The sequence below is a fragment of the Megalobrama amblycephala genome, linkage group LG16 (genome assembly GCF_018812025.1).
Source record: "Megalobrama amblycephala isolate DHTTF-2021 linkage group LG16, ASM1881202v1, whole genome shotgun sequence".
NCBI lineage: Eukaryota > Metazoa > Chordata > Actinopteri > Cypriniformes > Xenocyprididae > Megalobrama > Megalobrama amblycephala.
In genome coordinates this window covers 28,270,652-28,294,699 of record NC_063059.1, presented here as the reverse complement: position 1 = coordinate 28,294,699, position 24,048 = coordinate 28,270,652, and the positions used below count along the sequence as shown (strand labels likewise).

At 37.9% G+C, this 24,048-nt stretch overlaps 2 protein-coding genes across 7 annotated transcripts in view; one reads left to right on the top strand and one right to left on the bottom strand.

Moving 5' to 3' along the window:
- Positions 1-18,021, top strand: part of supt5h (SPT5 homolog, DSIF elongation factor subunit) — a 45,698-nt gene extending 27,677 nt beyond the window's left edge. For all 6 annotated transcript variants that reach the window (XM_048161594.1, XM_048161593.1, XM_048161592.1 and 3 more), the window contains 10 exons: positions 14-98; positions 352-468; positions 936-1,038; positions 1,920-2,047; positions 2,127-2,232; positions 2,350-2,508; positions 2,588-2,756; positions 16,267-16,470; positions 16,753-16,848; positions 17,408-18,021. In XM_048161594.1, coding sequence (XP_048017551.1) covers positions 14-98; positions 352-468; positions 936-1,038; positions 1,920-2,047; positions 2,127-2,232; positions 2,350-2,508; positions 2,588-2,756; positions 16,267-16,470; positions 16,753-16,848; positions 17,408-17,548 — 1,308 coding nt within the window. In that variant the 3' untranslated portion in view covers positions 17,549-18,021. The remainder of the gene's footprint in view (positions 1-13; positions 99-351; positions 469-935; positions 1,039-1,919; positions 2,048-2,126; positions 2,233-2,349; positions 2,509-2,587; positions 2,757-16,266; positions 16,471-16,752; positions 16,849-17,407) is intronic.
- A 134-nt stretch (positions 18,022-18,155) lies between these two features.
- Positions 18,156-23,818, bottom strand: rnaset2l (ribonuclease T2, like). Its single transcript, XM_048161595.1, has 10 exons — positions 23,383-23,818; positions 23,204-23,297; positions 22,929-22,986; positions 22,669-22,736; positions 21,990-22,047; positions 21,830-21,897; positions 19,456-19,569; positions 19,328-19,376; positions 19,159-19,233; positions 18,156-18,386 (listed from the first exon to the last, which is right to left on the bottom strand). Exons 1-10 carry the CDS (start codon positions 23,390-23,392, stop codon positions 18,195-18,197), a joined length of 786 nt encoding a protein of 261 aa, XP_048017552.1. The 5' UTR covers positions 23,393-23,818; the 3' UTR covers positions 18,156-18,194.
- Positions 23,819-24,048: the final 230 nt, after the last annotated feature.

The following is a 24,048-nucleotide window of genomic DNA, read 5'->3' as shown; positions in this document are numbered from 1 at the left end:
TTTGTTCCCAAAGCCCAGAGATGTGACCAATTTCACAGTGGGGGGTTTTGCTCCCATGAGTCCACGCATCAGCAGTCCAATGCACCCCGGCGGAGGTGGTAAGTGTTTTCATGTAACTAATAGGGTTGCGCCACATAGTGGTTGAAGATCAGGGTTTTTAATCAAAAGATTACAGGTTCAAATCCTGCAAGAGGATTTTATGATGCATTTAAAGACTTGCAAATGCCAACATCTTAAACTTTTTAGTTTTGGTCTGTCTGGTTGCCTTTTGAGCATTTGAATCTAATTGATATAAGCGTCTTTTATGTTTTGAACTGGGCATTATCTGTTGTGTTCTGATCTTCCTTCCAGGTCAGCAGCACAGAGGAGGAGGAGGAGGAGGAGGTGGTGGCATGGGTCGAGGTCGTGGACGACGAGACAATGATCTGATTGGGCAGACTGTCCGTATATCCCAGGGACCATACAAAGGTTAAATTATTTGAAACCAACTTTTTGTGAAACACTGTTTGCTTTGGTTTGGTATTTTGTTATAGAATGCAATGAAATGTATAGATGGTAAGTGTGGCTTAAAGGGATAGTTCACCCAAAAATGAAAATTTTGTCGTCATTTACTCACCCTCAAGTTATTCCAAACCCACAAAAGATGATATTTTAAAGAATGTTGGTAACCAGACAGTTTATGGCACCCATTGACTTCCATAGTATTTTTTTCCCTACTATGGAAGTCGGTGGGTGCCATCAACAGTCTGGTTACCCACATTCTTTAAAATATCATCTTTTGCGTTCAACAGAAGAAAGACACTCATAAGATTTGGAACCACTTGAGGGTGGAACCTTTTAAGTGTCCTAATTCTTTTAGACATTCACCTTGACTTTTATTCCCATAAGCCACAGAAGTTTTTATTTTATTTTAACACATTTACTCAATTCCACAGGCTACATTGGAGTGGTGAAGGATGCCACAGAATCAACCGCTAGGGTAGAGCTCCACTCAACTTGCCAGACCATTTCTGTGGACCGTCAGCGTCTTACAACAGTGTACGTTGTCAGTTATCTGTCTGCGGTTTTTAACAAAAAGAAAAAACTCTGCTGCCTCTACATTTGTTTGTTCCATGTTCTGGGTAATTCCATGACAGTACTTCAAGCTAGCATTAAAAGTTTGCAGTACTCTCAGCTCTGCTTAACACATTTACACCACATTTTCCCACACAGAAAATGTAAATAAAGATATCACGTCTCCACAACTGTTGTGAAACCAGTCTCAAGTGAAATGAGGCAGAACTTGGGGTTTTCACATTATGTTATTTTGGATTTCTTGTCAGCCAATACGCTAGTGCAGTGAACTATGACAAACAGTACAGGGTCTAATAGCACAGGGGTATTTAATGCTGGAACAAATTTTGCATATTGCGCACATCAGATCCCTTAGTTGATTGTTGACTTTTAGTGTGTTGATATCTGTGAATCTACACTACCATTCAAAAGTTTATAATAAAAAAAAGATCTTTTGAAAGATGTCTCTTATGCTCACCAAGGCTGCATTCATTTGATCAAAGACACAGTAATGTGAAATACTACAATTTAAAAAATATATTTTTTTATTTTAATACATTTTAAAATGTAATTTATTCCTGTGATGGCAAAGCTGAATTTAAGAACCGCATTTATTTGAAATATAAATCTTTTGTAACATTATAAATGTCTTTACTGATCAATTCCTTGCTTATTTGCTGAATAATAGTATTAATATCTTTCAAAAAAAAAAACCCATCTTACTGTTCCTGAACTTTTGAATGATTGTGTAGGATTTATATCTCAACTGTCTAGTAAAACAAGTTTCTTTTGTGAACTTTTGTTCTCCTGAATATCCTAAAGACCTTATTGTATAAATCTCAATCGTTTTGCTGTCTTTGAATCAGTGGTGGCAAAGAAAGACAAGGAAAGAGTTCCACCCATTTACGAACCCCGATGTATGGTTCCCAGACGCCCATTTATGGAACTGCCTCACGTACCCCCATGTATGGTAGCCAGACACCTCTCCATGATGGTAAGAAACTATATATTCTTATAGATCTTGATGTTCTGCAACACTTTTTGTTTTTTTAAAAGTCTTTCATTGCTCACAGGAAGCCGTACTCCTCACTATGGCTCTCAGACTCCCCTGCATGATGGGAGCAGGACGCCAGGTCAGAGCGGTGCGTGGGACCCAAACAATCCAAACACACCATCACGGTAAGAAGCAGAGCGAGACAATCAGTGCAATCAATCTTGCATACCTCAACATACCTCAACATACCTCAACATACCTCAACATACCTCAACTTAAACTCATTTTCCATCTGTTTTCAGGCCTGATGATGAATACGAGTTCGCCTATGACGATGAGCCTTCTCCGTCTCCTCAAGGTTATGGTGGTACGCCCAACCCTCAGACTCCTGGCTACCCAGAAGTGCCCTCTCCACAGGTCAACCCTCAGTACAACCCTCAGACTCCTGGGACTCCTGCCATGTGAGAGCTCATTCAGATGCTCAGATGCTTGTGATATGGCTCGATAACATCTTAAACTGAGTTTGTTTTTGCACCACAGGTACAACACCGACCAGTTCTCCCCATATGCAGCGCCCTCTCCACAGGGGTCCTACCAGCCCAGTCCAAGCCCTCAGAGTTACCACCAAGTGGCCCCAAGCCCAGTGGGATACCAAAACACGCATTCGCCCGCCAGTTACCACCCCACCCCATCACCAATGGCCTACCAGGTATAGTTTTGGCAGCTAAAAAAAAGGAAGTAGTTGATTGACACTATGATTAAGAAACTAAATGCACAATTTTTTTTTTTTTTTTTTGCCATAAAACTAAAACCGAAATTAAAGTTTTCATTTTGCCAAAAAACGAAAATAATGTTTATTCAGTAATCGTTTAGTTATAAAGTTGTATACAAACATTTAAATTGCACATAAGGTAGTTTTTAATATAACCTTTTTAATGATCATTTTGTTTCTGTTTAAATGGTGAATGTAATAACTTGTTTTAATGAAAGATTTATTCAAACATACTTTGAATATTGAAGACGTCACTAACAGGTTAAAGGGTTAGTTCACCCAAAAATGAAATTTCTGTCATTAATTACTCACCCTCATGTCGTCCCAATGAATTAAAACAGACCTGGTCCTCAAAAAAGAGTATGTATGCAAGTCATTTGCTAATTTATTTAGAAATTTTAACCCTTAAACCATATGGACACAAAAAAAATTTGCATCACGTCATTGACCCATACATCAGTAATTAATCATACTTACAGGTTGTGATTCTGAGGAATAAGTGGGTCCAAATAAAGTGGGTACTGTCCCGTCTTTAATAGATAAGCATTGAGTAAGTCTCTTGTAGACCTCAGAGATTTGAGAAGCAATCCTCAAAGGGTTATACTGCTGTTGTATCACTGATTTAATTTTTAACCACTGACTCTTCACATCCTCATCCTTTGGAAGTGTTTACAAAGAAATTTGCTTTTGCAGAGCATAAAACAGCCTCTTCTCGACATGTACACAACACAAATCAGCTAGGGCAGGTCAAAGTAGATGTTTTTTGCGGGCAGCCAACGAAGACCGTAGGTGGGCATTATGCAAATAGACTGAAATTCCTGATAACTGTTCAGAGTCAATTTATTATTTATTTTGGGAGACAACAACATTATTTATTGTGCACTTTCGACTTTACAACTTTGCAGACCGTTTATATTCACAGACAGCTGTATTACAAACTGCATTAAAGGTAATTTGAAAAAACCATAATGGGGCACTTTAATTTTACTAATTTACTAATGCATTTTTAAAATTTAAAGTTGTTATCTGTTAACATTAATGTATTATGAACTAACATGAATGATCAAGATATAATTAATATATTCATTTTTATTGATTTATATTTAAAAAGTACAATACATTTTCATGGTTCATTACTGTTTTTGTTTTTTGTTTTTTTTGTAATAAAGTTCAGCACTATTTTACTTGGAGAGTTATGTTTGCAAAGCACAAAGTTTTTTGTGATTCTTGGATAGGTTCGTGTTGAACTGAAAACAGCATAGTTTTGGGATTTAAGAATTAGCTAATCAAAATGAAGAACAGTTGAAATTGAGAAATCATTATTGTCAAGCCAGCTCTATAGTGCATGTTTACCTGCCGTAGCTTATCCATGTTGTGTGCACAAAATAGACACTAGCTGGGTTTCCATTACAGATTTGCACAAAACCTTTGCAATATTTTTTAAATGTCAATGATAAACTATTGTGAAATGACTGCTTCCATTAACCGATGTTATGCGACTAAAATGTAATTATTTTTTTCCTCTCACCATAAGTCATTCCAAAAATCATGGCAACGGATGTTAGTAGGTTAAAGTATATCACAGCCACTGCACTAGCCATTATTTTTAATCGAAGGAGACGTAGGCGTGTTATCAAGGCATTAATGGCAAGAAAAGCGGCCAAGTATGAGGTGTTTCTGGGTGTTTCTCCCTCCTACCTGCATGTATTTGTTGTATAGAATCCAGTATTCCTGTAATTCTTTTGTCTTTTATGAGTTTAATAAAGAACTCTCTCATCTTCGTATCTCAACATACCGCCTTATTTAAAGTATGAGTTTAAAAAGGACACAAATTGTTGTCTTAAAGTTGCCACAACAAAGATGGCGTCTATGTTGGTCCGATGGGGCAATACCGGATGCACGATGACGTATGCGTTAGACACGCTGAAAAGAGCAATGGCGGGGATAATGAAGAGGGCAGTTCCCTGGGAGAGTCACCTCTTGAAGCCGTTTTATTGTTTTGTCGCGACAGAAAGTATATTACGTCGGCGAACAGACATTTACTCTATTTAATTAATTCACCGATGTATGGATCATACCTGTTGGTGTTGGCGCCCACCGGGTGATGGTATTGTTAATGGAGTTGTATCATTGAAGATAAACTACGGCATGGAACTGATTCGGAGCTACACTTTACTCTTGAAAAACCAGTGGAGCGTGAGTAATGGGATTATAATGATCCAGCGCAGTTATTGTGGAATCAAATTGACTTTGACTGTTCTTTAACGTTACTCTTCCTCTAAATACACTGGGGAAGCAACGGATTGGGTTGAAACAAGTGCCGTGAATGATGAACTTGTGACTATGACTGTTTCCCCTATGTTCTTCCGTGTACATTCATTTAACATTCAGACTATTTAAACTGTGCTAAAGGGATTTGAGATGAATAAGTTGCTATTGAAATTGCTGTTTATGCTTGTGTTTATTGTTACTGAATGGTGATATGTGGTGTGATAATTATAATGAAAAGTTGCATTTCTGAGTGAAAAGTTTGGGGTTTTTCCTTCCTTGGTTTACTCTTTAAACATTATGGATACATGTTAGGTGACAATTGTACATGTGTCCTTTGTGCACTTTCCTCCTGACTGGACTGACAATCCTTTAAAGATTTTTTTGACAGTATTTAATCTGTCTGGCACCCTAGAAAAATTACCAGAGGGAAGTTGTTACATAAAAATGGCACCCCAGATGGGACCATGAAGAGTAAAACATGTTCCTTGGAGAATACCAACTTGCTGAAATAGCTAAGTCAACCACTGTCAGATCACATGGAATCTTTTCATGACAACTCAGTCAATGATTGGTTGGATATGTATGATCAACCAAAATGTAACCAAGCAGTTAAGTTAGAGGAACAATTAACAAATAAAATGGAAGTCCCTCCAACGGAGCCTTTTGTGGCCATTAATGAGGATGGAGTTCCTCCTGCTGCAAATGCAGTGGCAACAAGTTCCACTGCTACCACACATTATTCTTTATTGGATATGGAGTTGACCGGTGTTGCAAATTTGATACCTCCACTGCCGCCACCTTCAACAATGTTATTTGACAATGTCTCTGGAACTATGGAAAATTTCACTTTACAGCAATCAGTGGCTAAGCTTGGAGCACAGCAATATAGTCTGGTGGAGTTGATTTAAGAATCAAACAGAAGAATTGAAACAGGCTGTTCAGTCTTTAACCCAACATGTGGATCAGGTTTCTGCTAATCAAGGGACCGAATTCAAACAATTCACAGAGCAACAGTGCGATTTATATTCGCAAGCAATTTAACCAGCTTTTGAACTGGCGATTAAAACATCATCACACTGAGGTTCTGAAGGATTTTAATAGTGTGTTGACTCCTATGGTTGCTTCAGTGGATCTGATTCAAACAAGTGTACAACAGTGCTTACAGCAGGTTGCAACTTTAATTCTGGAAATGGGCTCTAAAGGTCCATTACAGACGGAGCTTCATCAATGCACACAGCGTTTAGATCAGCTGGCTTTGGATATTGAAAATGTTAAGCCTTTACAAAGTACAGCCATGGCCAGCGTCTCTGTTCAGACTATTACCTCTCCTTCCTATGGAACAGAAACTCCAGTTGTGTCTTCCAGGTTGCAACGTATTCATCCTGTAGTTCAACAAGATATTCTGACTCCCAATGACTCTTTGAGCTCTGGTGAAGTAAGAAGTAAATATCTTGGTTCAAATCCAATTAAAATTCAGTTCCCATGTTTTGGATGTATAGAAGATAATCCCGATCCTTTATTCTTCCTTGAGAAATGTCAAGATTTCTTGGCAGTATATCCGCTTTCTGAAGATGAGTTGCTGGCTACTTTGAGAAATGTACTGCATGGAACGGCAAGAGATTGGTGGGATGTGGCTCGGTTCGAGACGTTTACTTGGCTGGAATTTGAGCACAAATTTTTATCCGCTTTCTTATCAGAGGATTACGAGGATGAGCTTGCAGAAAGGGTAAGAACCTGTGTTCAGAAGGAAGGTGAAAGTATACGTGATTTCACTTATATGTACCGTGCTCTTTGTAAGCGTTGGAAACCAGAAATTGAAGAAAATGAGGTGATTAAAATGATTTTAAAGAACATTAATCCTCATTTGGCTAGCCAGCTTCGGAGCAATGGAGTGACTACTGTAGATGGGTTAGTACGTTTGGGACAACAATTGGAAAAGGACAGAGAAAATCAACAACTGTAAGAGCAAAGAAACCAATTATGTCGAAGTTTCAGAGGGGAATCAACGAGTGCTTCCATTCCTGTAAAAAATTCTGTTTCTTTGCAGGTAACTCAAAATCCACCTAAAGTTCCATCTTACTTTTGTTGGCGTTGTAAAGGTTCCCATTCACCTTCTCTGTGTCCTCAAGCAGGTAGTGGAAAACAAAAAAAACAAAAAGTATACTCCACCTTCCTCTTCATTACAACATCCAACTGTAAATTCTACTCCAAAAGGACCTACTGTTAGTACTGTTACTCATGGTGAGTCTACCTGGTGTTCTGCCAAACCATTTCCTACAACATTTCTTCAACAATTAAGTGTACCAGTTACTATTGGTTGTTGGAGTGGGAATGCACTAGTACAGTGTTTCTCAACCCTGGTCCTGAAAGACCCCCAACACTGCAGGTTTTGTCTTTCTCCCTAATTAAACACACCTGATTCAACTCATCAGCTCATTAGAAGAAACTCCACTACCTGAAATGAGTGTGTCAGACAGAGGAGACTTTCAAAATGTGCAGTGTTGGGGGTCCTCCAGGACCAGGGTTGAGAAACACTGCACTAGTAGATACTGGCTCTTCTTACACTTTGCTTAATGAGACGTTGTGGTCAAGTCTGGGTAATCACAATCAGGAGTTAAAGCCATGGGCTGCTGGACCTATCTATTTGGCAGATGGAGGAGCTCGTAACCCGCTTGGGTGGAGTGAAATAAAAATAACCTTGCATACTTCAACTATCACCTTACCTGTAACCGTATTGGCATCAGAAATGCTTGCTTTCCCTGCTGTGTTAGGCTTGGATTATCTGTTTTTCAGTGGTCTTCAACTGGATGTTCGGAATAAGGCTTATTGGTTCAACTCTGAAGAAAAATATTATTTCCAAAAGGAAAGTGTTCATTTTTCTGAGGGGAGTGCTTCATCAGCTGTGGTCTTATTTTCTGCTCTTGCTCCATGTGCTATGGGTAATGAACCTGATTTTCTGCAGGCTGCTTGTCAAAACAACTGTTTAGATGAAGAAGGTAGAAGATGTCTTCTTAAATTAAACAGAATGCTGAAGTCTGTACTACTGCTTTGGGACAAACAAATGTTCTAACGCATAAGATTTATCTTACACAAGAAATGCCTATTAAACAAAAACCCTACAGAGTTTCTCCTGCTAAATTGCAAGTACAAAAGGACCTCATTGAGGAAATGTTGGCTGCGGACATCGAGCCGCCTTCTTCTGCCTGGGCTTCACCGGTGGTCTTGATTCCTAAGAAGACATGTGGTTTGCACAGTATTTTCCACTTTGGATCTAAATTGTGGGTATTGGCAGGTCCAGATGGACAAGGACAGCCAAGAGAAGACTGCTTTCATTTGTAAACAGGGGCTTTTCCATTTTAAGGTCATGGCTTTTGGCCTTAAAAATGCTCCATCCACATTCCAACGACTCATGGAGAGAGTCTTGGGAGAATTGCATGGGAAAAGTTGCTTCGTTTACTTGGATGATATAATCATCTATTCTTCATCTTGGCAGCAACATTTACAGGATATTCAAGCAGTTCTGGATAAATTGCGAGAAGCCAATCTCACTGTAAATATGAAGAAAACCCATTTCTTTGGTACTTCTTTGAAGTTTCTTGGCCATGTGGTGTCAGCCGAGGGAATTGGAGTAGATCCTGAAAAAACAAGAGCTGTTCAGGACTTTCCAGTGCCAAGAAATATTATGGAAGTTCAGAGATTCTTAGGGATGGCTGGGTGGTACCATAGATTTGTGCCACATTTCTCCCAGTTGGCTGAGCCTCTGAATGCCTTGAAGAGAAAGGGTGCCAAATTCATATGGACTCCACAGTGTCAGTCTTCATTTGAAGAGTTGAAACAACTTCTGATATCGCCTCCTGTACTCGGACACCCCAATTTTAACCTGCCTTTTGTGGTGTATACAGATGCAAGTGAGGTGGGTCTTGGAGCTGTCCTGGTACAACAAACAGGATTAGGGACGGAAGAAGTTTTGGCTTTCGCTAGCCGCACTCTAAATCCAGCAGAGAGAAATTACTCGACTACTGAGCAGGAATGCTTAGCAGTAGTGTGGGCCTTGGAAAAATGGAGGTATTATTTTTAGGGTAGGTTCTTTACGGTGGTTACCGACCATTCCTCCTTGGTTTGGGTTTTTAAGACAACAAAACCCAATACCCGACTCATTCGATGGGCCTTGCGGCTTCAAGAATTTACTTTTACTGTGGAGTACAGGAAAGGAAAGTACAACACTGTTCCTGATGCACTATCTAGAGCTCCAGTGGATGATTCCTATAATCCTGTCTTCACTTGCTCCACTCTGGTATCTGAAATTCGAGAAAAAACAAAATGAGCTGCCCTTCACTGATCATCTAATGTGGAAATCTCAGCAAGAGGATTCAGAGGTCAAGTCTTACTATCAGAGGATAGTAGACACGGGAGAAATTATCATTAATCCCACAACAAAATTTACCATCCTGGAGGACAAAGTCTTCAGAGTTATGCAGACTGCTCATAAAACTCTCTATCAAGTGTATGTACCAAAGAATCTTCGGCAGCCATTCCTTCAAGCTTTCCATGAAGATCCTTTGGCTGGGCACTTTGGACGATTTAAGACCACCAAGAGAGTACAAACTTTGGCCTATTGGCCTAATCTCAGCTATGATGTTAAAGAATTCATACAGCATTGTCAGACCTGTCAGCGTTATAAGCCTGAGAATCGGCGACCATCTGGAAAACTGCAACAAACAGTAGTTCAAAGACCATGGGAGATGTTAGGGGTGGATCTAATGGGTCCGTTCCCACGAAGCTCCTCTGGAAATGTATATCTGTTAGTCTTTGTAGACTACTATTCGCGGTGGGTTGAACTATTTGGATTGAGAAAAGCCACAGCTGAGACCATCTCCAAGATAATGATCAATGAAGTGTTCACCAGGTGGGGTGTTCCGAATTATCTACTTTCAGATCGTGGACCCCAGTTCGTCTCTTCCGTGTTACAAGAAGTCTGTCAGAAATGGGGTGTTGTGCAGAGACTGACCACAGCATATCACCCCCAGACAAATTTAACAGAGAGGATTAATAGGACACTCAAGACCATGATGGCCTCATATGTTGAGGAGCAACACAAACAATGGGACAAACATCTGACAGAGTTCCGATTTGCTCTCAATTCGGCTGTGCATGAATCCACTGGGACAACTCCCGCTGAAATAAATCTTGGTCGCCCACTCAGAGGTCCTATGGAAGTGCTGTTGCATCCTAGAGATATTTCGCCTGATGACCTTTGTTATGAACATCTGTTACAAACATCTGAATTAAAGCAAATGAAGGCATATGTGGAACAAAAGCTTAAGACGGCACGTCAAAGGCAAAAGAGAAATAATGATAAACATCGAAGAGATGTGCAATATGGGAACAAAGATAGAGTCTGGTTTAGGGATGTTCCGATACCACAATTTTGGCTTTGGTACGATACCAGAATCTAATACCTCGGTATCGATACCAAATCGATACCATAGGTGAAAAATAACCAGCCTCAAAAGATAAGTGAGTTGAAACAATTTTATTAATGAAATGCTTAAAACTCTGCAGTAACAAATGTGCAAATATAATGTAACAAAACCTACATTCAGGGAATATGGTTTAAATTTAGATTTTTGAAAAAAAAAAAAAATAATAATTATATATATATATATATATATATATATATATATATATCGTCTTCATATCTTCTTCATATCTTCACATCTTTTCAGTGTTTATTTTTTTGACAGCTCCTGACATTTATAATATTTATTAATCTTGGTTATTGTAAGGTTTGTGTTTGGGTTCATATTAGTTTAATGCACAAAGTAATGTTAACATGCTAAACATGTATTAGTATATTTATAAATAATTACTGATAGATTAAATGCTATAATACTGTTAGGTCAGGTTACCTCATGAACTTTGCAAATGTAGATTTATTGTAAAGTGTTCATATTAGTAATATTCATAGGCTATATTTCTCTCTCTCGTTCTTTCTCGGCTGCTTCCTCTAGGTGTCACCGCAGTGGCAGTAATATGCCCTTCATACTAAAATTAATATTACTAATCTCTTTATTCATTCAAATTCAATTAAAATATGATTCATGTTATATGAAGTGCACATATAACAACTAAACTTCATTGGTTCTAGTGTGTCACGCACGCACGTTTGAGCTTTCGTGTTTAATATTTGATAGCTATGTGCGTGTGCTGATCAGTGTTGTGAATAAAAGTCTAAATTAAATCAGTTGACTCACCTATCGATCTCCGAACTCTTTCGGGATGAGCAAGTGACAAGTGCTTTGCTAGACTTGATGTGTTGCTTCCCGTGGCAACACATGATTTAAAGCAGCATTTGCAGATTTGTGCATGGAGGTCTTTTGTTTCACCTTCATTATCACTTTTGAAGGCAAAGTAAAGTCATATTTCACTCATACAGCTGTCTTTGTCGATTAGTTTCGGGTGTGTAGAACTAACTTTATCTGTTTGATCCATCGTGTGTTGCTCTGTTGTCGCATTTGCCGGGTTTGTGTCTGTTTGAGCAGCACACTGCCACCTAGCGGTGAACTTTGGAACAGCAGCGCATAAAATACCGAAATGTGCAAAATTATGATATTGTACCGTTTGAAATATAATAAATACCGGTATTTTTCCAGTACCGGTATACCGCACATCCCTAGTCTGGTTGCGAGCTAATCCCTACTCAAAAGCGGAGAAAGCATTCTCTGCAAAATTGGCTCCTAGGTGGCAAGGGCCATATCGTGTAGTACAACAAGTGGGACCTCTCAATTATAAGATAGTGATGGAGAAAACAGGAGAAGATCTAAGAGTGGCTCATGTATCCAGAATTAAACCTTGTTATCCATCTGCAGAGGAACTTGAACAGCAACAGCACCGGCAAATACTTGAACTCTTCAATGAGGAGAGTGATACTGAGGAGTTTCTGGGATTTGAGGATGCAACCATAGAGAAAGAATAAAAGGAAAAGAATGTTTGGGAATGTTTCGGCAACAAATACGCCTCCCATGAAGGGTGGCTTTTCTGAAGGGGAAGGGAGTGTGACAGTGTAATTTCATTTTCCTCATAAGCACAAATTAAAATGGGATTTGAAGCGGATTTGTGTTTCATGCGCTCATAATCGCATAGTTTAAAAAGGACGCAAATTGTTGTCTTAAAGTTGCCACAACAAAGATGGCGTCTATGTTGGTCCGATGGGGCAATACCGGATGCACAATGACGTATGCGTTAGACATGCTGAAAAGAGCAATGGCGGGGATAATGAAGAGGGCAGTTCCCTGGTAGAGTCACCTCTTGAAGCCGTTTTATTGTTTTGTCGCGACAGAAAGTATATTACGTCGGCGAACAGACATTTACTCTATTTCACCTATTCTTAACCATAGGGCCGCGGCCCACACTTGGGCCGCGAGCGCCACCTGGAGGGCCGCAAAAAACTTTACGTTTTTCACCTGTGGGCCGTGAGGGCCGCGGGACCAAACAAATTATCAATTGAAGACACCAGAATGACCACTGTTATCCATGAGACAGTTACAATACCCCATCCCACCACTAGTGGCAGTAATGCCTCAGTTAGTTGTTAAACAAGCGCTAATAAGCAGAAGACACTCAATCAACCGTAGCCTGTAGTAAAAGTTATGGAGAAATTTTTAAAGCGGAAAAGTGGAGACAAAAGTTGCGCCAACCCGCCCCAAAAGTCAAGATTTTGCCGCAAATACAATCCTGACTTCATTAAGTACGGATTTGTGAATGGAGGTGACGAGGCAGAGCCGAGAGCCCAGTGTGTGGAGTGTGGGCTAATGCTGTCCAACGAAGCACTGAAGCCTTCAAAACTAAAGCGGCATCTAGAAACCAAACATCCATCGCTTGTGGGAAAGTCGGTGGAATTTTTCAAGAGAAAAGAAAATGGGCTTCAGATGCAGAAAAGGTCTGTTGTGGCACTGACTGGAAATTCTAAATGCGCTTTGAAAGCCAGCTACCTCGTAGCCAGACGAGTGGCGCAGACTAAAAAAGCATTCACGATAGCGGAGGAGTTGGTTTTACCTGCCGCTGTAGATATGTGCCGTGAGATGATCGGAGAGGCTGCTGCAAAAAAGCTGCTAACCATCCCACTCTCAAACGACACTGTTAGTCACCGTATCGCGGACATGGCCACAGACATACAGCATCAGTTGCTAGAAAGAATAAAAAGCAGCCCATTTTTCTCTTTACAACTAGACGAGTCTACCGACGTCACAAATGATGCACTGCTACTGGTTTTTGTTCGCTATCGCTGGGACAGTAGTTTGCACGAAGACATACTGTTTTGTGGAGAGCTACCGACACGGACTACGGCTCAGGAATGTTTCCGCTGCATGGATAACTACTTCAAAGAGAACGGCCTAGACTGGCAGAACTGTGTTGGGGTGTGCAGCGATGGTGCAGCGTCAATGACAGGCAGGCATCACGGTGTCGTCAGGCAGATACTTGATCGTGCCCCAGAAGCTAAATGGACCCACTGTTTTCTTCACCGTGAAAGCCTTGCGGCAAAAAAAATGTCACCAGAGTTACATGAGGTGATGGATGTAAGTGTGAAAACCATAAACTTCATTAAAAATAATGCTGTGAACTCCAGATGTTTTGCCAAACTTTGTGAAGGCTTGGAAGCAGATCATGTCCAGCTGCTCTATCACAGTGAGGTGAGATGGCTCTCAAGAGGACTGGTCCTCAAGCGTTTATTTGAACTGAGGAATGAGGTCCTATCTTTTCTCACTGAGAGAAATTCTCCTTTTGCACATTATTACGCCAATGCACAGTTCACAGCTAAACTTGCCTACCTCTGTGACATTTTTTCACTGCTGAACCAGCTGAATATCTCACTTCAAGGGAGAAATAGCAACATATTTGTTGTTGCAGATAAAGTTCAAGCTTTTAAAAGGAAACTTGCTTTGTGGATTAAGAGGGCTCAGGAAAAAAGGATGGACATGTTTCCCCTTTTGTCTGACATTTTGGAAAACTCCCCCCAGGTGAAGATTAGTGACTTAGTCTCACAGCACCTCTCACAACTGGCAGTGAAATTTGATGACTACTTTCCTGAGGATCCCAGAGAAGGACACATGTGGATTGCGGACCCATTTTCTGTGGAGCCCACTAAAAATGATGTTGCTTTGCCCTCACATCTGGAATCCCAGCTTCTGGAAGTAGCCAATGACAGTACTTTAAAGTTGCAGTGGGGCAAACTGGATCTGGGCTCCTTCTGGATTGCTGTCTCAAAAGAGTACCCATGTCTAGCACTGAGGGCTGTGAAACTACTCCTCGCATTCACAACTACATACCTGTGTGAATCAGGATTCTCCATTGTGGCCACAACTAAGACCAAGGCCCGAAACAGACTCAAAGCAACACTGGAGGCTACTCTGAGAGTGAGCCTTTCCCCCATTCCACCCAGGCTGGATCTGATAATGTCTGTGAAGCAGGCCCAAGTGTCTCATTAAGAGGGGAACATAAATAGGGAGTTGTAGCTTGTTCAAATTGGACTGTTGTGACTGTTATTGTTCATTTATAACAGATATGAAGAGCAACTTCAGGTTCTGCCATGCAAAAATGTAGACTGCTGAAACAATTATCAAATTATTTTGCAGATTATAAAGCTATATTTTTTCATTTGCACTTTATTTCAATTTTCATTTACAACTTTATTTAATTTTAAAAATATTATTTTGAATCTGTTTACTTAAGCAAAACATTTTATTGTTTTTATTTTATTTATTTTTATTTATATACATTTTCTATTTTTGTAAGTAAAATTTGTCAAATCTAACTGATTTTTGTGTTAATATGCCTGACTTGAGCCTTTACATTTGTTCTTGATGCAGATTGATTTGTTCCATGAATTGTTGTGTGTTTGGCATCTTGTTATATGTGCAGGTTTACATACACATGGATAATAAACTGTTAAACTGCAAGTGGATTTCATTTAGTTATTGAATACAAATCAAATCAAGGGTGAGATCAATAAACCAATACAGTGCTAATATTTGAATGGGCCCTGGGCCACTTTGTACTGTAAAATTTGGGCCCCGACATCAAAAAGGTTAAGAACCCCTGCTCTATTTAATTAATTCACCGATGTATGGATCATACCTGTTGGTGTTGGCGCCCACCGGGTGATGGTATTGTTAATGGAGTTGTATCATTGAAGATAAACTACGGCACGGAACTGATTCGGAGCTACACTTTACTCTTGAAAAACCAGTGGAGCGTGAGTAATGGGATTATAATGATCCAGCGCAGTTATTGTGGAATCAAATTGACTTTGACTGTTCTTTAACGTTACTCTTCCTCTAAATACACTGGGGAAGCAACGGATTGAGTTGAATCAAGTGCCGTGAATGATGAACTTGTGACTATGACTGTTTCCCCTATGTTCTTCCGTGTACATTCATTTAACATTCAGACTATTTAAACTGTGCTAAAGGGATTTGAGATGAATAAGTTGCTATTGAAATTGCTGTTTATGCTTGTGTTTATTGTTACTGAATGGTGATATGTGGTGTGATGAATATAATGAAAAGTTGCATTTCTGAGTGAAAAGTTTGGGGTTTTTCCTTCCTTGGTTTACTCTTTAAACATTATGGATACATGTTAGGTGACAATTGTACATGTGTCCTTTGTGCACTTTCCTCCTGACTGGACTGACAATCCTTTAAAGATTTTTTTGACAGTATTTAATCTATCTGGCACCCTAGCATAATTACCAGAGGGAAGTTGTTACAAGGTGTCCTGCAAATGCGTTTCCATTGCAGCTTTGCAAAATATTCCTTTTTTGAAAAGCCTGAAAAACCACCTCATGTGAGCGTAAAATTTTTTTGCGATATATGGGAGTTTTTGCAAAAAATTGACGTGTTTCCATTGGCCGTATTTTCAGTTTGCAGCTTCAGGTTGCCTAATTTGAAGGATAATGAAAACGCAGCTACAGGAGAAAAGCTAATTAAACATCACCGTTTTGGCCCATGATTTCAGGCATTCCAAAACGGCTGAAACTGGAAACTTATTTTTGTTTCAGCTGAATATTTTCACTTGCTGCAATTCCAGAGCATCACTAGCTTAGAGCAACAAGTCTTCTTTATTTGAATAAATCGACTGCATGAAATCAGTATTGAATTGTGCTCCATGTGCTCCTCAGGCTAGTCCGAGTCCCAGTCCGGTAGGGTACAGTCCGATGACTCCCGGAGCTCCATCTCCGGGAGGATACAACCCTCACACCCCTGGATCTAACATCGACCAGACCTCCAATGACTGGGTCACCACAGATATCATGGTGCGTGTGAAAGACACATTCCTGGATGGAGGTGTCATCAATCAGACCGGCATCATTCGCAGTGTCACCGTGAGTGAAGTTTTTTTTTATTGTTAAATGTTTTGAAAAGTAGATGTGCTGAGACTGTCGGCAAGATTCCACACGCAGAAGCATGTGAGTTTTGGATTTGCATATTCTGTTATGTTGAGGTGCTCGGGGCTGATTTTTTACATGGATTAGGTGTGTCCATGTGTTATGTTTTACTCCCTATTCATTTGTTATCTAACACATTGAGATGTCACAACTTTGCCCTGAAATATAGCATTTCATCCGTGGAAAAAAAAAAAAAAATCATTTTCTTCTTTCACACAGGGGGGGATGTGCTCGGTTTTCCTGCAAGACATCGAGAAGGTTGTTAGTATTTCAAGTGAACACCTGGAACCTGTTACACCAACCAAAAACAACAAGGTATTACTGAACTTATGGAGCCATTTCCCAATCTACTAAATATGATAGCAAGATAATTATGATCCAGTATATACATTCATTGTGCTGCTTAAAAATGAACAAAAATGTGTGTTAAACATTATTCAATATGTAGTGAAGAACAGCAAAACCATAACCATGAAAGTAACAGCTGCAAGAACCAATTAAGCACATATTCACCTTTTTAATCACTTGTGAATTAAATCCATGCCTCAGACACTGAAGTGAAGAGAATCAACCAGCCCAATTTTCGCTTGTCTCCATTATCTTTTTTTCCTCATCTATGCAGCTATATTGCCATATAAGGAGTGAGCAGTGAAGAGTTTAGGAAAAAAGCAGAGCCACACAGAATATCACTTAGATTTAAGCACGTCTCTCCTCCTGCTGAACCACATGTGCCAAATTCACTGGAGAAACACTCACTCAACTTAAGAACCTTGTGGTTATGTGTGTGTGTGTGTGTGTGTGTGTGTCATAATCATTCGTTGTAACGTTTGGAAAAAATGTTTCTCTGAAATGAATATGAATGTGTGCTCTTCAGGTGAAAGTGATTCTGGGAGAGGACAGGGAGGCCACAGGAGTCCTGCTCAGTATTGATGGTGAAGATGGCATCGTTAGAATGGAACTGGATGAGCAACTGAAGATTCTCAATCTCCGCTTCCTTGGAAAATTGGAAGTGTGAAGAAAACCACACATTTAAACATTTTGCTATTTGAATGCAGATGCTGCAGATTAGTCCGTTTCAGTGAGCTTTTCTTTTTTTTTTAAATTAGTTGCAGATTTTAGTGGATAGTCTATTTTCTGTTTCTTCTGTGGTGTAGAAACGTACTTTTTGGCAAATTGATTCCATGTCAAATAAAATGTGAACTGTGAGTTCCAAAATCCATCCATCCTGAGCGTTTGCATGAAATATTTAATAGCTGTTGACCGTTCATTTTAAACCCTTTTATTGCCTGCCAATACTTGGAACATCAACCATAAAGAGGAATTCCATTTTTATTCACTTGCGAGTGATTTGAGCTCCAGCAGAGGAGTCAAAGCGCTGTGCCCCGCGCCACTAGTTTGAAGTTTATTCAACATCATGGTCCATTCTGAACCTTTAATGTCATTGACAATTGGTGTATATTCTGAGTGCATTAAAGGTCTTTCAAAACACCCCTGTGATTTGGATATTTATTGAGATTTTTTTTTTTACTAATGGGAAAAATACAAAGTTTGAATACTTTAGGAATTATATAGTATTTTCTTTAAATAAATGCATTAGGTCTGAGAACTGAAAGGATAGTCAAACATGAGAACATAGTAAAAGTTTATAGCTACAGCTTCTCTTAGTTACAGGGCTCATGAGGATTTTCATAGTTGATTGGAACATAAAAAATGGTGGTGTTCTTTGGACAGAGATGCGCTGGGCTGTTAAACCACGCTAATGTATTGAACGTTTCCTCTTGTTCTTGTTTGTGGCATCCAAGGGTTTGGTTCCTGAAGAGATGGATCTTCAGCTGCATCCACGCTTCACGACCCTAAAAAGTAAAAGGACCATTATGCTTTTGGGTTTAGTATTGAATATACATCACATATTTTCATTTTTTATATATATATATATATATATATATATATATATATATATATATATATATATATATATATATATATATATATATATATATATATATATATATATATATAGGAAGCAAGGGAGGCAGTGCCTCCTCAAAAAATATATGAGGAAAATAATCCATATTACATATAAAACAACACAAATATTACAAATTATGACATTAAAAAGAGCGCAAGTCACTCGTATTTCTTAAAGGAACCCTGCCCAACAGCGACACCCGCAGGTAACGTTACAGCAGGAGTCATGCCTCCCTTTCCCATAGAAAACCATATATATATATATATATATATATATATATATATATATATATATATTTTTTTTTTTTTTTTTTTTTTTTTTTTTATTATTATTCATTCATATGATTTGGGCTGGGTGTTGATACAGATTTACCAATTCATCTCAGTATATTTCCATTATAATGTAATTTTTTTCTTTCATATTTGTGAAATTCTCAACAAATATGCTAATGTATGAATATATGCCGACTTTAAAAATCAAAATCGGGATCATTCAGGTGATTGCTATTAAAAGCAAAATCAACATTTTCCTGACCTCTGTATTTCTCAATATTTTTTCTTGAATTGGTTATTTAAACCAACTCAATGTTTTTTTTTGTTTTGTTTTCTGTTTTTTACTGAATACTTTTAAATATAATTTAACATTGCTTCACGCACCTTGCTGTCTGTCACACATTGCAAATCATAGTCATTTCCAAGCAGCGGGGTCAGGGCTCCGCGTATGTCCTCATGCTTCAGATCACATAATGGAAAGATTGATGAAGTGTTATTTAAACATTTATTAAATCTGATACGTCATGATTCATGGCCAATCTAATATATGTACCTTGTACGACACATCACATGAGGTTTTGATTCCAACGCTTTCCAAGACACTATAAAAAATGGAATTTTGTGGAAATAGATGAGCTCATGATAAGATGATATCATGCAATATGTGCTGATAATACCCACCTATCAATGTCAAAGAGTTTCCGAAGCTTTACTGCGGCTTGGAAATAAAGAACCGGTGAACCCATGCTCTCCTCGCAGCCTGCACACGTCCCATGTTTAATCCATTCCTCCTTCCTGCCAAACCAAACCAAATCAATCACAATCACTTCTCAGAGGTGGGAAATATGCTTGAGTTGCTAACAGACACACCAGAAATCACAAAGTTTAAAATGTTCTTAATTTTTCTGTTCACTCTGTTCTGCTTAAATACACTGCGAAATTAATAATGACAATTCTTATTTTTTTGAAGGAATATTGCAGTATTTATTATAAATGATTTGCACATGCACACACACACATACACTTTTATGTATTTATAAAATGGTTAGTTCCTATCTTTGATTCTGACTGGTCAATAGCTGTGTTTTATTCACGATAAAACACGGCTATGACGAGTTTATTACCTGCATTCAATTTAGCATTTTTCTTCAGGTCAGTCCTATGTTCATAATAAAATATCTATTTTAAATGTCCAATGTATTATCTTGTCCTTTTAACAGTTAAGGGGTTTTCCCATAACTGACAGCGCTAGTCAAAACATTTGTCAGTTGCGTCTTGTTCCGTGTTCACAACAATTCAGTCTTTTCAATATAAAAGTCTTCGCTAATGAGTAACACACTCATGAAGACAGTCTTTGCCGCCATCTAATGGTGTAATAATGTAACTTCTGTTGCGGTTCACGGTCAGGGACTATTTTTTTCTGGTGGAAGGAAGGGTTTTAATAAAGGTTTACTTCATGAAAGTTGCATTGATGCATATTTTTGGCTTTAATATTTGTATTATGTGGTAACTGTTTTATAAAAGCAATAAGGTACAATGTCATGCCTAACAACGCCCTTCAGCCGTGATTTATTCATGATACAGCACAGCCTCGAGTACCTTATATATATATATATTTTTTTTTTTTTTTTTTTTATCAAAATAAGCATGAAACAGAAGTTATAAACAAGAAATGTATATACAAATCCAAAATGTGTAAAAAGTGGGGTGGGGCTTTTATTTTGGCTTGAAAAGGTCCATTGCCTATTGTCAATAGCATAGAGATGTATAATTTAATACATTTCAGATGCAACATTTCACTGCTCAAACAAAAGTCATCATTAAACCAAGCAGCTTTCTGGTGGCCAGCATGGCGAATTAATTTGCATGACAAACTTGAACATGAGCGAAATCTGCACAAAATCTCAATAACTGGAATGACTGGACGTGACTTTTTTCCAAGTAATGGTAAATGTGACAGCACCTTTACTGTGGAGAAGTGTTATTATTATGCTTCAAGTTTTAAGACACAGGCTTTATGCCGAACGTCACATGAACAAACAGGAAAACAGGTCCCATCAAATCCGCTTGTCAGAGAAAGAGTTAACGGTAGTACAGATGGCCAGTTTACTTTTTCAAATAAGTATAATGCAAGTTTTCCATTTATTGACTGACAGCTCTCTTGTCCCCATGTTGAGAGAAATTGGGAATAAGTGCAGAGACGTTGTGTGCATAAAGTTGATCGTTATTGTAGTTCTAAACGAATGTGAGCATACCTTTACTCATCTCACTTGTACAAAAACAGATTCAGTATTCCTCAAAATGAAAAAGTGAAATACAAACTCAGATTATTCTGCAAACCTGCAATAATTAAATATGTTAATTTACACAAATATACTTTATGTATTTAATCTCACTTTATTAATCAATGTCTTTGCTGCTGACGTTTGATGATCTAATTCAACCGTAATAATAAGCAAAAATGACTTTAGTTAAACATCACATTTGTGTTTCATTTTAATATTTTTATTTCTGAAGTAAGTGAGAACTTTTTTTCTCCTGCATCCTATTCTTCTGCAATCCAGAACGGCAGCACATCTGAAAGGTTTGTTTGAGCTGCGCCCTCTAGTGTACAGGCTTGAATTTGCATTTCCTTCGGCCTGAGGCTTATTCATTTCACTTTTGGTGTGAAAAGGCCTTTACATTTGCCAAAAATAGAACTTTTTGTCATTAAAAACAAACAAGCAAGCCCAGCCCAGGTGAGAAAAAGTAACGCAAAAGTAACGTAACATTACTTTCCATAAAATAAGTAACTAAGTAACACAATTAGTAACTTTTTTAGGGAATAATGCAATATTTTAACACACTATGTTAAATTCAATTTAAATACTTTAAATATCTAAATGTTAGTGAGAAGAAGAAAAATAAAACATTTGTAGATGTCAATGTGCATTTGTGATGGACATCACTTATGCTCAACTTTGCTTGCTCCTTTTTAAAATATCTTAAGTAGAACGACTCTACATTTAACAAAGCACAAATAATAAAACATGAAAAGATCATAAGTCATGTTTACCAGAAGTAGAAGTAGTGTTGTCCTTTTACAAATGATGGCCAGAGCTGAATGAGTTCAGGCTCAATTTCCTGAACATAAACAAGATCATTCAAATTTTATATTTCACTTTTTAAAATAATAAAAAAATAAACAAACATAAAGAAGACTGAGACATTTTTACCTGAAGATGGGAATGAAATACCGGCCAGCAGTTACAACAGTGACCTGTACGCATAGGCCTAAGAGTAATCGAAAAACACAGTTAAATATACAGTATTCATCAGAAAAAAGATTTAAAAATAAAGAAATTAGTAATATAAGAAACAATAAAGCCGAAACGGAGTGTCTATTTACACTAAGTGCAAATAGCTTCCCTTGTTGGCAAACACTATTTACACTAGCTCCGGCCACCAACGTCTGGTTGGGCCACTCAATTTTAAAAAAGACATGTACTGTAGATTTCAATGTCTTCATTGGTGCAGCATTAGCAAGTAAAGTAAACATACATTTACACTCTATGATATTATTGCATCCTGTTAATGTACAAAAATACTGAGGTGCAAATGGTATCTGCCAATACAAAGTATATTGGATCTAATTACTATTTAGTCTTATTGCAAAGAACTGATACTTTATCATGGTGTAAATAGAATCTATCGCTATTTTCACCTAGTGTAAATAAAATATCGCTAGGAAAATGCTGCTACCTAGTGTAAATAGAATATATTGCTATTTTCACATAGTATAAATAACATCTACAGCTATTTGCACTTAGTGTTCCTCTGAAGTATTTTGATTTTTAACCAGGTTTTTTTAGATTTCAGATCAACAGAAGTGGGAACAGCCACTGAATTTCTTACCAAAGGCCATGTATGGTCCAGTTGGAAACAGTCTGAGGTATTTGGCAAATGGTTTTGTTATTAAGACCCTAGAGGATGTGAAAATATGAACAATCTTGTTGAGTAGAAGTGACAGCATGTGCTACATGAAAGGCAGAGTTCACGATTGGTTTTCATTATCAATATCAGTTATACGCTTCACACGATTTCAGGTGGATTGCAATGGAGTCTTGTGTAAAGTTATCTAGCACTGTTCTAATATATAAAATATAAAGACATACTATACAGAAACTCCCAGGCCACTGAAGAGTGAGCTGCATACAAGTCCAGTTGCATGAGCTGAAAATGAAAAAGCATCTTTCTTTTTCCTGAGCCACTTTACACATAGCAGCAATGCATTTATCTTTAAACATTCTGCATTCCTGTTTATTTCATTGTGCGCATTTATAGTATTTACATATTTGAAAGATAAATTACTGCTGGTCCCTGCTAGTCAGTAATGTTTAGCCAACTAAATGTACGGTGATTTATTAATTTAAAAATATTTGTGTCTTACTGCCTCGTGACATTCCCAGAGCAGAGTCCGTTATCATACGTGAGGACCCAACCAGTGACCAGAGCAACGGTGCAGGCCCAGAGGATGTGTTTGTCTGAAATACAGTTTAAGTCTATGATTCAGAACAACTGGAGTCTGAGGTTTATATATAGCTCTTGTAAATATTAGAAAATACTTACCATAGCTCATGTTGATCTGGCAGTTCTGAAATCTTGTGACAGAATGCCAGCTTCAGTTTCCTTTCCTCAGTTTAATGCAGAAGCGAAACGTGACTAGAGGTTGTTTTATGTTTGCGCGCCTGAGAAAAGGAAGTGATACTGCAATGCATTATGATTAGGGAGAATTTGAGAAAGACTAATTATGTCTCATCTGTTTCATATAAGTGAAAAGGTTATCTGTAACCCACTTTAGGGTCGAACAGGCTGAAATGATTTTTTTTTTTTTAAATCAAAATAAAATAAAATAAAATGAAATAAATAAAATACACAAAACAATTTTATATTGTTTACTTATTAAGCTATTTAAAATGTCTTTAAATTAAAAATCCTTTTATTAAATATGCACATTCTGGCGTAATACAAAATATGTATATTATTTTACAGAGCAAAATTTCACTTAAATTTTCCTTTGATAGATGCAAACCATCTAATGCTAATGTAATAGGAAATTATATTAAAATAAATATAAGCTATACAATATATATAAAAATTGAATGCTTATTTGTCTGATGGCTATTATTTTATTTTTTGATTAATTTTATTTTTGAAGGTAAGTGAAACTGCAAAATAGTTGTGACAAATTAAAATGATTACATTATTTTTAATATACTATTAATTTAATTTAAT

Coding starts and splice junctions, on each gene's coding strand:
- rnaset2l (XM_048161595.1), bottom strand. Junction 22,048..22,668: donor TGGACCATACATGGCCTTTG/GTAAGAAATTCA, acceptor GATTACTCTTAG/GCCTATGCGTACAGGTCACT. Junction 18,387..19,158: donor AATGTGTGACAGACAGCAAG/GTGCGTGAAGCA, acceptor TTTACTTTTTAG/GGTCGTGAAGCGTGGATGCA.